The sequence below is a fragment of the Pseudochaenichthys georgianus genome, chromosome 3, assembly GCF_902827115.2.
Source record: "Pseudochaenichthys georgianus chromosome 3, fPseGeo1.2, whole genome shotgun sequence".
Lineage (NCBI taxonomy): Eukaryota > Metazoa > Chordata > Actinopteri > Perciformes > Channichthyidae > Pseudochaenichthys > Pseudochaenichthys georgianus.
Genome location: NC_047505.1, coordinates 23950087 through 23965826, shown reverse-complemented (window position 1 = coordinate 23965826; position 15740 = coordinate 23950087). Strand labels below are relative to the sequence as shown.

General features: G+C 40.2%; 1 protein-coding gene across 4 annotated transcripts in view; it reads left to right on the top strand.

Moving 5' to 3' along the window:
- The window catches only part of znf609b (zinc finger protein 609b), a 100659-nt gene that overhangs the window by 46124 nt on the left and 38795 nt on the right, over positions 1-15740 (top strand). For all 4 annotated transcript variants that reach the window (XM_071206455.1, XM_071206459.1, XM_034107165.2 and 1 more), the window contains exon 2: positions 157-1043. In XM_071206455.1, coding sequence (XP_071062556.1) covers positions 285-1043 — 759 coding nt within the window. In that variant the 5' untranslated portion in view covers positions 157-284. The remainder of the gene's footprint in view (positions 1-156; positions 1044-15740) is intronic.

The following is a 15740-nucleotide window of genomic DNA, read 5'->3' as shown; positions in this document are numbered from 1 at the left end:
CATAGTGGTTTGCGCAGTGATCATCTGAGAATCACTGGCTCGTGATGAAACAATTTTTTTTCTATACCAATGAAACACAGTTCTGTGATGGCAGATTGTACTGTTTCTCTTTCAGAATTATTCACCTAATAATTCTCTGTTCTCTTTTCTTTCTAGGATAAAATGTGGTTAAATGGCACAAGAACGAGTAGACCGTGAGGATTCTCTAACCCTTGCCCCTGAGCCCCAACCGTCTGAGAGGGTGTCGGACCTCACTGAGGCAATCCTGGGCCGTTGGCACTAAAATGTCCCTAAGTGGTGGCACTGCAGGCGGGAAAGGTGTGGACTCTAATGCGGTGGACACTTACGATAGCGGTGATGAGTGGGATATCGGTGTTGGAAATCTGATTATTGACCTTGACGCTGATTTAGAGAAGGACAAACTTGAGATGTCTGGCACCAAGGAAGGCATGGCGGCACCACCCAGTGCAGTGGCAGCGTTGCCTGACAACATCAGGTTTGTTAGTCCAGTGTCTGGCTCTCAAGGCAAGGAGAGCAAATCCAAATACAAGCGCAGTAAGAACTCTAAAGACAATAGTAACAAAGCCTCAGCTGGAGATGGGGGCAAAAAAGAAACTACAGGACGGACTCAAGGGGAGCCAACAGGCACAGCAGCAGGCGCAGGAGCTGCTGGCAACAATACCACCTCTGGAAAGAACATGGAAAAAGGGGGCAAAGCCTCCAGAGGTGTTCTAAGTGGTAAAAAAGAGAAGGAAGGGGCTGGTGGGAAAAGTAAGAAGGACAAAGCAGATGGAACCCCAGTCGTGGCAATAGCTGCTGCGGAGAAGGATGTTGTGTCTCAAGCCCAAGTGGCTTTGGGGAATAGTCGAAATGCGTCCTTTGAGAACACACCATCAACAGACTTGGCAGAATCCAATCAAATGGGGAATATTGCACTTGAACCTGTAGGGATAGTACCAGCATTGACGGCAAAAACTGAACCAGAGGAGGTGGAAAATGGTAACAGTGAATGCAAGACATTAAAGAAGGTGAAAAATGAAAAGGTGAGTTTTTCTTTTTCCTTTTTGTTTATATTGTCTGGACTTGTATGTTGCTTTGTAACATATTTCACTATCTAGTGTTGGGATGCCTTTGTCCATGGCCATTTTCTTATCCAGGTTTTGCTGGTCCGATTGTAAAGTAACCATTGAAATCATTGGTGTTTATAAAGTTGATGAAAGCAATATGCAGCTTTCAATACATTTGAATTAAAAGTTCAAAAATATTTCGGCGATTAGTCTCTCAGTACAAACATTCATCTATTATGCTAGCACATTTTTGAGGTTGCTGTTAAAGTGTGCCTGAATTCAATTGTTGTGACTTGTTGGCAACAACTTTGTTATGTTTTATTTTCAACACTTATACAGCTTTGGGGTTGTTTTTCTCAGAGAAAAATGTCTCTGTAAATACGGGCTGTCATCACCAGTTAAATCATGATGGTATTAATTAATACAGTAGGACGTTTAGGAACGAACGCTGCAGGGTTCTTGAAGTGTTGCTTTGTGATAGCTATCATAGAGGTTGTTGAAAGCAGGCTTGGAGATGCTCTTCATTCCCCAAAGCTGTCTGACATGTGATGCATAAAAAAAACTACGGCTGTTCTCTCTTTTACTACCACACTGTGAATAAGGACACCCTTGACGAGTATGATGCTGAGACTAGCTAGGAAACATAGTTTTTTATCCTGGCAACAGAGGCTTGGTTCATTTAAAAGGAATTGCCTTCAAGTTTCAAAACATTTCTTATACAATGTTAAATATTAATACCAGCCAACATGAATTGCAATTAACCATGAAAGTGTTATATATGGTACACGAGTCAGTAGAACCAAGTTCTTATGTTAAACAAGATTGTAACTCACATCACATGAGCCTTGATAAAGTAAAGTAACTGTCACATTATGTTCCACTTTAATTTTCTTTCACACAATTTCTATCAAATCTTACAAGAACAATATAAAGCTCTGTGTAGCTTTTCACCCTCACTTATCTTGTTCACTCCTAGAGTTGATATATCGCTGTGTCTATTGTGTGCCTCGGAGCCTTTTCATACTCAGGCAGTATAAAAGACAGCAAAGCAGGGAGGTGCTGAGGACTGTTTTTGTCTGTCATCGTGTTCCATTCTTAATCCCACAAGCCCCAGCAATGCCTGGTGGAGCAGTGTGTGGGGGAGGGAGCTGGTGCAAAGCACGCCTTCGTCGTTTTTCCTGCTGCTCTGAAAGTGGCATGGGGGAAGGGCTGTGAGGAGGAAGCCCGTTTGATTCCTCAAATCCAGGACACCCAGCCATGAACACAAGCTGTAGAGTCTCCTTGGGCGGACTCCTTTGAAAGGAAATTTCAGGAAAGTCTTTGTAATCATAATGTATTTAGAATGAAAAGGCTTTCGTGGGAGAACCACATGAATTGGTTTTCAACACTGTATAAATAAAGGAAAGGGGTAACAACTGCTTTCAAACATCTAACTGATGAAATATATCCTGGAAAACATGATGAAAAAATAATTTGATTGTTGCACACATTCATTTAGTCATGAAGAGCCGTTTTTAGGTTGGCAACTCCAGTTAAAAATAATATGTGCCTACAGGGTCTAACCGAGACTAGATATACAGTGTGTTGTATATTTAATTTAGTTGTATACTTTCATTTTACCAATGTTTCCAACCATATTCAAACCTAGAGAAATATAGAAGTTTAATCAAGCTAATGCTCAGTTTCATTTGGTCGCCTGTAATGGCCTTTTTGAAGGGTGGTTTTCTACCAGAAGCTCATAAGTTGACTTATCCCGTTTCAAGCCCCAAGTTTACACTACACTATAGATCTGTGTGGTTTTTAACTATATTTGAACCAAATAAAGGATTTTAGTCATTGGATCTCTGGTTTTTAAGATAAAGTAAAAGTTAGGTAAAATATAGACATTTTGTTGACTTGTGATTGATATAAATACATTCTGGGTCTATCTGTTTTCTGGATCATCCCTAAACCCTTTTTTGACAAGATGTGGATGACTCAAATTGTTGCTCACTAGTTGTATATATCCCAAACATTAAGAATGTACATTACAATTTGCTGCCATACATACTGTTTTTCATATGCAATTTGACTGTAGAGCGGACTGGCTCTGTATAGATATATCCTCTGGCAACAGTAGAAATACAAAAGGTGCTGCAAATGAATAAGATAATCAAATAAATAATTACTTCTGAACCTCACTCGCATGTTGAAAATACATGGTTTTTAAAATATAAATAGAACGTTTTTTATTTAATCTGTACATTTGAAAGCACTGATAGAAGATATCAGGTAATAATGAACATCAATCTATCCTATACATTTTCTTAAACCTAGATCGTTGTAGATGTTTTTAATAATATGAATAGTTAATTAAATAATACAAAAATCAATATTGAAGAAAACAATTACAGTTGGGAGGAAGATTTGGAAGTTTGTCAGCATCATTACAACTTGACTGGTGATTTAATATAACTAGCTGTCCCTCTCTCCAGCCGTGTAATCCACACATTAATCAGTATGTGTCCCTGTAGCGGTTCTCCATGGTGGAGGTGTAATAGCGCGGCTACATTGTCTGTGTCCTACGTTAAAGCTCTCCAAAGCATTGGCTCTTGAATGCTGAATAAATCATCTGTACTTCCTTAGTACAAGTGCTAACCACCTCTGAGTGTGTCTCACTCTCCCGCCTCTCATGATACAAATCTAGAGGACTAAGGCATTCGTTAGCTGCCTCAATGTGCCACTGGCCTTGATAAATGGAGCAGCCCTCATGGAAAATTACATTGGCATGTTACTTTGAGAAGTAGGGAGCCAGAGAAAGGAAAGGCAGCCCTTGAATTTAAAGAGCAAAGCCAGCGCTCTGCATGGCTGCCGGTGTCCAGCCCGGGTGGTGGAGGGATCTCATGAGAGCTACCTCGAGCTTTCTCTCTTTGCCCTTCTGTGCCTGGCTGACTGTTGCTATTTTGTTTCAGCTCATTCGTTTCAAGTAGTGCCAGGGCTTTTAAAGGCTCTGCAAGAAAAGAGACTGACTTATTTTAAGAATGGGAGTAAATCATATCAAGAAGCTCACTACAAAGCGAGGCTGTTAGCTTACCTGTACTTGTTCTGCTAAAGTCAATAATGCTTTTTAAAAGACTGACAGCACTGTAGTGCTTGTTCAAACATTTTTGGATCTCCTTCACATCTTGCGTAAGCGTGTATCCTGAGCATTCACCTAAATGTGCACACTTTGCAGACATTAGTGATGTATTAGGCTGCCAGTTCAATCATCAGAACGGCTTTTCCGAAGGTTGAATAGCGTTGTAAATCCCCTCCCCCACACCTTTCCAACGTCAGTTTATGGACGGCTGTGTCTGACCATTTCAAGTCAGGGTTTGAACTTGTCTGTCAAACTCTCTGAATATCTTAATTTGTTAAGCCTTCACAGCCTTCTTATAATCACACATTTAGAAAGTTACATTTTAAATAAATAACCAAACGTATAATTCTGATCAATGCTCAATTCCACAGAAAGCTGATACATGATAGTGTTGAATGATAGTATTGCGCTATCAGCCAGCCCCAGGTTCATTGCTGTTGTGATATCTGTGTTGTTGCCTCCGTCTGTTTTAAGCATTTACCCTCAGGGAGTCCCTCACTACTACAGGAAGAAAAACATTTGACACTAATTGTTTTCCATGTCTGCTATTGGCAGCTGCATTGACAATATAATGTGAAATGGTTTGTGCTTGTAGGCAAAACAAAACACTAGACTACATAAAGTATGAAAATAAAATCGGGGACGTTTATACCAGACGTGTAGAACATTTTGTTCCTTTGAGTCACTGAGCAGCTGCTAAAAATGGATATTAACAAATGTAGAAATGCTAACATTGGTTGAGCCTTTTATATTTTAATTTAATGTGAACATGCATGTCCCGGAGATACTCCTTTTTTCCACAGGCTAAGACGCATACCATGCATAGTTTCATACCACAAATCTTCAAGGTTTATACTGTCTTATCCCTCCGCTGACATGCCGTTGCAAATCAAAACAGCCAGTAGAATCTGTGTTAATCTAAATGGCTTGTGTAATCACTTGATGGAAAAGAAACGGCAGCAAAACGCAGATCTTTTTAAAATGTCCTTTTCACAGGTAATGAAATACTTTAACTTTGAAAACTTCTGCAAATTGGTAAAAGAAAAACCTCACATTTTACCAACATATATTCTTTGATAACATGACATGAATCAGTTCATTTTTTGTATTATCTTACTGTTTATCAAACACAACCTTGGACTTAATAGAGGACTTATTCTGAGATGGGAATGACTATGAGTTTTTAATAAATCTCAAGCTGCCACAAAACTAATAGATAGCTTCCAAAATTATTTGGCTCTCTAGTCATTTGATACTCAACCAAAACGCTGCCAAATGAAAGCAATGTGAATGTTCATCCAACATGTTTGCGTTTGCTGTCCCTCTTTCTTTTATTGGAGGAAGTCAATCATACAGTAATAATAATTAGGGATGTCCCGATCACCTTTTTTTGCTCCCGATCCGATTCCGATCATTTGATTTTGACAATCTGCCGATACCGATTTTTCCCGATCCGATCTTTATGCAATGCATTAAGAGAAAAAAAAGGTAACAGATAACGGCTGGTCATCCAACGCGATGAATTCAGCTATCTTGGCTGTTATTGTGTTGGCCTTTTCACTGTTCTGGGGCAGTTTCTCTTTCCTTTTAAAAGTCTCTGAAAGTGTCGGTTGTTTCAGTGTCGTTACCTGAGTGGCCGCTGTGTACTCGCCGTGTTGTTGTTGGTGTTTGTTTCTCAGGTGGCGTATTAGATTGGTCGTGTTGAACGTAGCTCTGTTCTTTCCACCACGCGGAACCTCTGCCTTCCAAACGTTGCATCTGGCTGTTACACTGCCTTCGCTTTCAATTTTATAATACTTCCAAACTCCTGACATTTTCTCTGTCCCGACTCCCGAGTCACCAGCTGAACGTAGCCTCTCGTTAGCTTACTGCTACTATTAGACACTGCGCCCACTCTGTTGCCAGATTTCAGAGAAATAAGCAACCAGGTCTGAAAACAAGCCCAAAGAAAGCAACACATACATGATGTTGTGTAATTTTAAACCAAAACTAAGTCCTCGGGATGACTTTAAGACGTGAACATGGTCATTTTTGTTTTGTAACATTAAATAAATAAAAAAAAAATTATAAATAAAAATATATATATATATCCCGACCCCCGATTTTTTGAAAATCATGTGATCGGCTCCGATCCCCGATCACGTGATCGGATCGGGACATCTCTAATAATAATGAAACAGTGGAAGTAGTAAAAATGTTTTAAAAGATATATTATCCTAACAGATTATGCCTCAGTCGTGCAATTTGTACATTAATGGATTAAGGCAACGTAAAAATAATTGTTTGTATTTTATTGCAATATGTTCATTGTTTTATGTTGCAAACCCCCATGTAGTATTCAGGGGTAGACATTAAGGGTAAAATGCCACTGGCCCTCCGGGCTGGTGGAATTGAATTATCACTGGCCCCACCATTGTAACCACTGGCCCGGAGCATTCGATTTATAATGAAGAAAATTAACACATTTGTTGCAATAGTAATTTATGCACTAACTACATTACTACTTGTACTACAACATTTTAATCATCAGTTCTTCCTCATTTTCCTCAATTGTTCATATTTGGTTTATTAAAATAATGATATTGTGGTCATTGTTAAAAAATGTCTGCTATTATTATGAGTATTATTATTTGTATAATGCGCTTTCTGCCTTCCTGTCATTAGGAGTTAGACATGTAATGGCTATGTAATTGATTTGATTAGAACCTTCATTATCCTAAACTGCTGGGACATTTCCCTATAGCCAATACCTTTATATTGTCTACTCTTCACTTACTTGTCAGCATAGGTCGGCATTGATGTACAGAGCAGACAAAAGACCTTGTTTATATTGGCATCATATTGAGAGGTGCAGTGACGCGTCCTAAAACCAGGAAGTAAGCTGCTGGTTCCCTCGACAAAAAGCAATGGGATTTCTCCACAGGGTTTTGGAAAATAGCTGGAAATAAGGTCTGTGGAAAACAAACCTGTTTGATAAATGCACGTTTTGTTCAGCCGGATAATCTCCACATGTCTACCCCACTTTTATAATTTTCTAATCATAAATCTAATCGATAGATTATAAAAAGGTTTTAGGAGCGTCACTGCACGCCAACTCCATTGATCAAGCTGGCTGAAACTTTCTCTCTCTCTTCTTCTCATGCTCCCTGTCACTCTCCTTTAACTCCTCCGGTGACTTTCTTTTATTTGAAGATTGTTTTTTGGCCGGCGCTTGGTCGGTTACCGCTGGTATTAAAAACATTTTGGCGAAAGGTTAGGTGGCGCGATGATCTGTAGGGAAGGAGCGCGCTCACGGGAGCCTGCTCGCGCTGCGCTCCGCAGCAAACAGCTGTTTGCTTATCACCCAACAACGACAACCGCCTCACAAAACGCTATGTTGTAGCATTAATAAACGAAACAATTTAACAAAATTGCAAGTCAAAATACCAATACCACAGGACAATTCTTTTTTTTAAAGCAATATTTTTAGTGGCCCGAGCGGGCAAGTGGAAAGTACGTTATGCTGACCCGGGGTGTCTAAATAGTGCTTCCGGGCCAGGGGGCCATTTATAATGTCGAGCCCTGGTATTTATATGCGCTTATTTCCATCACTAATAAGCTTTCTGCTTCTCTACATAGGGCACAGTCCAGTATGTCTGCACCTAAGCTGCACTCAATAGCAGTAAGGAATCTATAACGTTACAAACATTTTCAGATTGTTGTAGAGACCTTCATCAACCTTCACCCTAGAAATCCATATTAGAGAATCGTTGTAGCATAAACCTCCATTATACTAGATTCCTCACATCCCACACAGCAGACCGCACATCCAGATATTGAATTAGAAGAAGAATGTCACGGCCCACAAAGTTTATAGTCTCATTGCTCATGAAATACTTGTTGAATGGCACCACAGGCTTTTTGTTTGGAAATATTTAACACTGGAACCAGGTCTTTCCACTCATAAACACTGCTGCCTGCAGTCAGCTTGACCTCAGTGGATATTAGGGGTGTAACGGTTCACAGAATTCATGGTTCGGTATGTACCTCGGTTTGGGGGTCACGGTTCGGTACGGGTTCGGTACAACAAGAAAAAAAAAAAAAAGTCCCAAATACCTAATTCCAGGTTTGTTTTTTATTTATTTTGAACAGTAGTGCAAGTTTCAGTTTAAAAATAAGGAACTATAACATTTTGAATAATTAAGTTTATTACACAGTTAAAAACAAACCACAAACAGTACCACACACACTCAGATGGCCGTATTATCTATAATGGCTGATGTCAAACAAAAAGGTTCAATAAGCTGTAAAACAAAAAATAATGTCTTGAAAATATTACAAAATAAATAATAAGATAGTGTTTCAATCACTTTTAATCACAATTAATAAAAGCTGGGGTCCTCTACTATTGCATAAGGGCACAGCATATCCATTGAATGCCAAAAGCTTCCGTTATTTATTTTGGTCTCTCGGCTCTCATGTCCATTGGCTTCTTAAAAACAGCGGGGATCAGCTGTTGAACTGCTGTTGTCTTTGCCGGGTTCCGGTGATTGGCAAATCTGGGTGATGCCTTCTGATATGCTTTAGCATGTTTGGCGTGTGTTGCCATTAGCATACCGCACCGCTGTCAAACAACGCCGGCACAACGTCCTCGTCCGATCCACCACTCGCACTCCACCGTTATTATAGTCCACAGGGAACCCGAACTGTTCTAACACACAGCTGATTTAAAAGAAGTAGGTGGGGTCTTCTAGCTCCTGTGTGTTATCTGAACTCGCAATACTAACTTTTATTCTTTTTGTATTTTGTTCGTTTTGTTGTGTTTTCTTCTTCTTCTTCATTTGTTGTTTAAGGGTGGATACCGTTACACCCCTAGTGGATATGTGTCTTGATTTGTGTCCCATCTCACCACTTCCTGAAGGCTTTTGGGATTTATTGTCACTTTTGATATTATGTGTACTGTAAGCTTGCTATGACCACTAGTGCAATCTGGAATAATGGATGGTTTTTGGTTGGATTGAGTGCAACTGGTCTCAGGATCAAAGTCATATTGACACAGGTTTCCTACCTAAAATTCGAAGTTACTATTGCATAAATGATTCATGTACACTATAAAATTACCTCGCGTTTATAATAACTATATCCATGACAGACAAAATGTATCATCGGGAACATTTTTTTAAAATAATGAGCGACAATTTCTCCAAAGCTAATCCTGTTGGAAATAAACCGTGAGAATCCATGCTGGTAGTCTGAATGCCATGTTAGGTTTAATACTCGTAATCTGAAATCTACGTCTTTTAGATTTCTTTCATCAGTATATACTTTTTTTTACAGTTTTTTGTGTTTGTTTGAGTATAAATTATTTGAAGGTTCTGTTTTATCCATTAGGTCTTTTTTGTGAAGTGTCTCAGAGATCTTAACTCATAATGTAACACAAATAGAGACTCCCAGATGTCCTTTTTGTGAATGCATTTCTTTCCAAGTTATCAAAAATATGTGAGCTTCAGAATATAATGTGGGTCATACCTGCAGAATGTAAGGACTTCTGGCATTCAGCCTCTTGAAACTTGGTAAAAGTTTTATTTTAACACCAGTGTCATCTTAGAAACGTAATGTAACCTTCTGTCTTATACACAGCATTAAGAATTATTGTTATGGATGTTCTACAGGGACATAAAACTACTTTTGCAAAATGCAATCACAGGTCTGTCAAACAAAGCCTTTGTCATGCTTTGTCTTTGCCTCCCAGTCTTTCTCTCCCTTCTAAGCTTTCCACGAGGTGTGTTGCTGTGTCTGGATCAGCTTGCTATGAGGGGAGAGCGGGAGGCATGTGTGGGGGGAAGGGAGAGCAAAGGCTTGTACCACTAATTCAGCTCATGAAAGACTTATGCAGCAAGAGCAGCTGTCTTCCATTGTCAGCCTGCACATTTCCAGTGTGCCTCATTTCGCCTCTCAATGCGTGAGTAGCAAGAGAGCCAGGGAGGAAACAAACCAGAAGAAGACTGCAGAAACAAGGAAGGAGAAAGAGAAAGCCAAATATCAAGACTTTCGCTGGAGTTCTGTTTTTACTATTCAAAACTGTAGTGGGTGTGTGGTTGACCATGGAGTCTAATAATAAACCATGAGCCTATTCAGACCCAGTGTGTGCAGTATGCAGATAGATAAAAAAAAAGGGCTCTGCTGTGGGGAGAGGGGAGAGAGAGGGCATGTGAGGGGTAAGAGGGGGAGGAGGTGGTGAGGGCAAAGAAGTGCCTCAGATTAGGAGAGGAGGGAGGGAGGCTTGAACAGTGTTATGAATGGATAGAGTCTTTAACCCCCCAACACACTGAATAGTTTGTCACAGGCTGCTGCGCCTGTATGTGGAATGAGAGGAGCTGGCTGAGAGCTCTTGGATTCCTGAATCCTTGAGGCATGTGGTCTGATTAGCAGAACAAAACCCACACAGTGGGGAGGAGCAGACGTGGCTTTTCCCCCTCTCAACTGGAATTTTCTACTAGCGAGGGAAGAGGTGGCTAAAAGTTTGTACTGACTTGCTGTGGCTGTTAAAGAGTTAGCAGAACACGTTTGGGGATTTCTCCATAGTTTGGCCACGTGAGAAGCACTTACTCCTTTTAATTATTTGGTAGTTCCACCCCTTAATGTATTGTATGTTTTGTAGTGCACATGCTAAAATAATTATTTGTATCCACATCGGTTTGACCATGGAACACTGGGTGAGAACATATTTCGCAGTTCAACATCTTTACAGCTTGTGAAAGGTTTTTTTTTTTTAACAAAGGTGAAGTTAACAGCTAGGCAGTGTTTGAGCAAGAGTGATTAAAGAGAGGATTACATGTCTTGCCCTCCCCCTAATTCTTTTCTAAGGGGATTGTTTGCAGCCAGTTTGTTGTTAAATTGAACATGTTAAAAAAAAATCACTAATGCTTCAGCTGTGAAATTCCTTACTTCATTGCACTTTTGCCTGTTATCAAAGAGTATTTATTCCTCTGCAGTATAATGTTGCTTGTATATCTGTGTCAACCATTTTTTTTTTTTTCCTACATCAAGGTGAAATGCTAAATTAAATTAGCATTTGGAAACTTAGAGTCTTATAACACACAGGTGCCACCAGAAGGCCTGAATCCTGCAAACCCCTCTGGAACCAGTCCTGAGATGTTCTAGCTTGATATATTAAATGCTGCATCCTGCGATTTGTGTCTCGGGCCAGTGAAATATCAACAGCACATACCTGGCAATTATTTTGGTGAGGTATCAATTTATTGTTTGGTCTAGTCTATAACACATCAGAAAAATGCCCATCACAACTTCCTAGGGCCCAAGGTGACATTATAAAATCCCTTGTTTTGTTGAACCGACTCCAAAACCCTTAAATCTACTATCTGTCAGTTCAATGTAAGACATTTAAGAACCTTCAAATGAAAGATACTGAAATTATTAATTAACAATCAAAAATATTAAAATGCATTACAAAAATTCAAAATGAACTGAAACACAAGCTCTTTAGTACTTTCAGTTAGGTACCAATTGGACAAATGCTTACTTTACTTGTGTATGGGTGGGGTGGGAAATAAATAACGAGTAAATGTCTGAACCTAAGACGGCATCTTTTAATGGGCTCATAAATGTATTTATCATCATCTAGACTGGACAATTTACTCGGTTGAGGAAGTAATTTCTGCATACCAAAAGACCCAAGCAGAACAAGCTTGACCGTATACACGTCTAAGATTCTTAACTCAGTTCTGCCTACCAGCTGCTACTGTGTGATTATCTTTCATTTGCCTAAAAAGAAAGCATGTTACTACACATGCGTGTTTAAGTTGTGTGTGCTTCCAATATATTCTCCTGCAGTGTCTCTTTTTTGTTAACATGGAAGATTTGGACTACAAACCACTTCATTAAACAAAATAATTGTACAATAAAACCATTTCCTATGAGAATAATAATCCTCTAGGTATCTTTTTTGTATCAACTCCTGTTACACTTGGCTTGGCTTCTTCTCATTTGACCCTCAGTAAAACCTCCGCAGAGGTAGACGACGATGGCGTTGTTTGGGGGTGTTTGTTTGTCATGTTACGTCTGAGGAGATTCTCTGGTCTTCTCCCTCTTGTTACATTTAGTTGGCTGTTGAAAGGCTTGTCTGCCAAATATAGAGCAGCAGTCCACATTTCAGCATGAGAAATTGGAGAAGCAAGTAAGATCATGTGTGCGCCCTCCCCTGCGCTCGTCTGAGAGGTCAGCCTCGAGAGCAAGGCTTTTATACAAGCTTTTCTTTAATCCAGAGGCTCGTCTGCACATTTTGAGAATAATTGAATATCATCTGTTAAAACATAAATAGCTGTATATGAATAAGAAATCAACAACATAGTTATATGGCTTTATTTGGTGAGAAGAATGAATGTGAGGTTTGGTGAGTTGTGTCTGTGCTCGCATGCTTCCAAGCTTGGAAGTACAGATCTGAGATGAAAGGATTTTCTTTCCTATTCTAATCCGCACAGGCAGCTAGGCCCTTGTGATTATTCCCGCCCCCTTTTCTCCACTCATCTCTTTGAATGCAGGGCCTTTCTAATTCACCCTAAAAAGGGATTCAAAAGGGGATTATACTACTGATAGAAATTAAAGCGAGAACACGTCCGTCCTTTGGGAACAATGTCAAACATTCATGAGTCGATGGATGCTCACATTGTGCTAAATATTGAACTGATTTGGAGCAGTTTATACCAAACTTTTGATATAGTGTTTTTATTATATTTTTGAGAGGTTATTAATGTTAATGTTTAAATGGAAATGTTGAAAAAATTCACTAAGATTTGTGCACAGCAGCACAATAGCATACGCCTACACATAGTAGATGTATTCCTTTTGTTCAGCAGTATTTGCCTTAGATGTACTTATTTGAAAAGCATGATTCCTATGGGAGTTTTACATCGAAGCCCTTAATGTTAAACATGTTTGGGAAAGAGAGTGTTTGAGAATGAGGAGAAGCTTGTGGCTCACCGACCTGGGCCTCAGTCCAACAACTTAACGCTCCATAGCCTCAGAAGCGCTTAAATCCTCACACCCAACCAAATGCTCTTCAAGAGAAAAAGAGAAATAAATAAACTCTATATGTATTAAGTGTACCATCCTTTTGCCGTAGCTAAAGTTTTGCTTTGCTGCCAAGTCTTTTCAAACTCGATGACATGGAACTATTTGAGAGTAGTTTTAGAATACTGCTTTAATTTACACAGACAGCGGTAGGGTAGAGAACATGGATTGTTTCATACAAAATGCAAGTCGGGTAACTCTTAAGGTAAAGTATGGACAGTTTTCAATAATTTACACAAACGAGGAATAAACTCAGTCAAAAACTACAAAAATCGTATTGGATCTTGGACCCACACAGGGTCCACTGTGTGTGAAGCTATCTATTGACTGAATGTTGTAATTGACTCTTCATACCTCATCTGCAGTTTGTCCTTTTATTCCTCCTCTTTGGGAAATTAAGTTATCTTAATATTGTTGACTTCTGATCTCTTTGTCTTATATGCCCCTTTCACACAAACGCGTTTTCAGCTCCGGCTCGGAGCTGGAGCTGAAAAGTGCCGGTTTTTCCTGTTCACACCGCAGCAGCGGTGTGCTCTTAGCTCCGGAATCCGGTTCACTTCCAGCTCCAAAAAATGGTCGGTCTAGAGGCAAGAGCTTCTGAGCTAAGAGGTCGCGTCGCTTACGTCTCTCTTACGTCGAGGCGTGCAGGAAACTAAACCCACCTCCCCTGAACATGGGTCGACTGTCATGCCTGCCTACAAGCAGTAGTGCCTATAAACACACTTTATAAAGTCAGGCAACACTAACCAGGCTTCGTGTGATTCTGTTTATTTGTACCTTACTTTGACCATCCGTTCACTGTTATTGATCATTGTGGAGAGAGGCAGACGTTTTGTTTTGTATTATAGCAGCTATCAGATGGAATCAATACATGGGCTGCACAGGTTGTCGTGTCCGACTATCACAAGTAGAATCATAATAAAAATAAGCCGGTAAAATGTGCCTGGAGAAAACGGTTTATGCCACAATAGGATAGCAATAGCAAGTAGTCAGTTTAGCTTCGGTTGCTATGCTAACATCACCCGTTTTATACCAGAGAAACTTTCATAACAGCGTTGTGATGTCAAACAGCGTCAATTCAGACTGACACACATTCACTTAGGCTAAGGGGAACTGGGGATATGTATCAGCTGCTTGTGTGAGTCGGACAGTGAATACTTTAGAGTGGCCGCTGCAGTGTGAGCTAACCGGGAGCTAACGGGAGAATAAACTCCCGTGGAAGAGCAGCACTGCAGCAGTCGGTAAATGCTGCAGAAACACATTAATAAACAATGAACCACGGCACTCTGGAGAAAAGCATAAGGTTGGAGAAGTCGTTATTTAATTTAATCTGGCTTCGTGTGAATAAAAGCAACACGATCATTGTTGTTGTTGTTGTGAGCGCCGTAACGCCGTTGGGGAGCAAATCAGCTATGTAAACGGTGACGTCATGACACCGCAGCGGGAGCACCAGTCGGGCTCTGGGCGGTGTGAACAGAGCGGGAGCAGAAAAGGGAAACCGGAGCTGAACCAGAAAAGCTCTAGCTCGGAGCTAGAAAGGGAAAAGCGCTGGTGTGAAAGCCGCAATAGATGATCTGTCCTTAAAAGCCTAAATGCCATAAGTGATAAATGTAGGTTGTCCTCTGCTTATACCCCCTCTCCAACATTGGTTGTGTGCCAATTACTTTTATAGTGCCCAGACTGTGTGGAGGTTTGATTTTCCCGTGGTGTTTCCTTTCCCTTAAACAAGAGCAGCACATGCATCAAAGTCACCCCTGCCACAGCACGGTTCTCCTATGAATGCTGATATGCTCAATGGAGACTGCATCAGTGTCCTTGAATACAGAAGCGTTGCATTATCTATTGTAGGCAGAGAAAAACTCCGCCTGTCAAAACAATGTGCACCCTATATTATGCTGTTTTTCTCCCATTCCTCTTCTGTACCCTTTCGGTCAGCAGTTTTGTCAGTTATCTACTGCAGCTAGGCTAAAGTTGTAATGTGGGTGGTACTACTGCTGGTACGAATCCAGGTGTATATTACTCTTTATCAGAATCCAGGCAGATAACTTAGAAAATATTATTTTTCCTTGGGTCATCACTCCTCATACCGAAAACCATTTTATTTTTCCCGGTAAACTCCAAATGGATGTCTTTGGGGAGAAAACCATAAACCACGTGGTAAAAAGCCATGCAAACCCAAGAAGAACGTGCAAGGAATTTGGGAAATGCTTTAAGCATTTATTGACTTCATTACTCCAAAACATGGGCATTCTGCTGTTCACCTTTCAATGGTTGAGTTGGAGGATAAAGTGCTCCTTGTATGATAACTTCCAAGAGTTGTAAAAACCTTGCTTCATGGTATTATTAACCTTTGTGCAGTGTTGGCATCTGATAAGCCTTCACGTTCTTAGATGCATAACTCAAACTGGCTTCCAGATAGCATTGTGTTGTTATGGCTAGATTAAATGCACCTACTTAACCAATGAGCTACTGCAACACCATGGCAC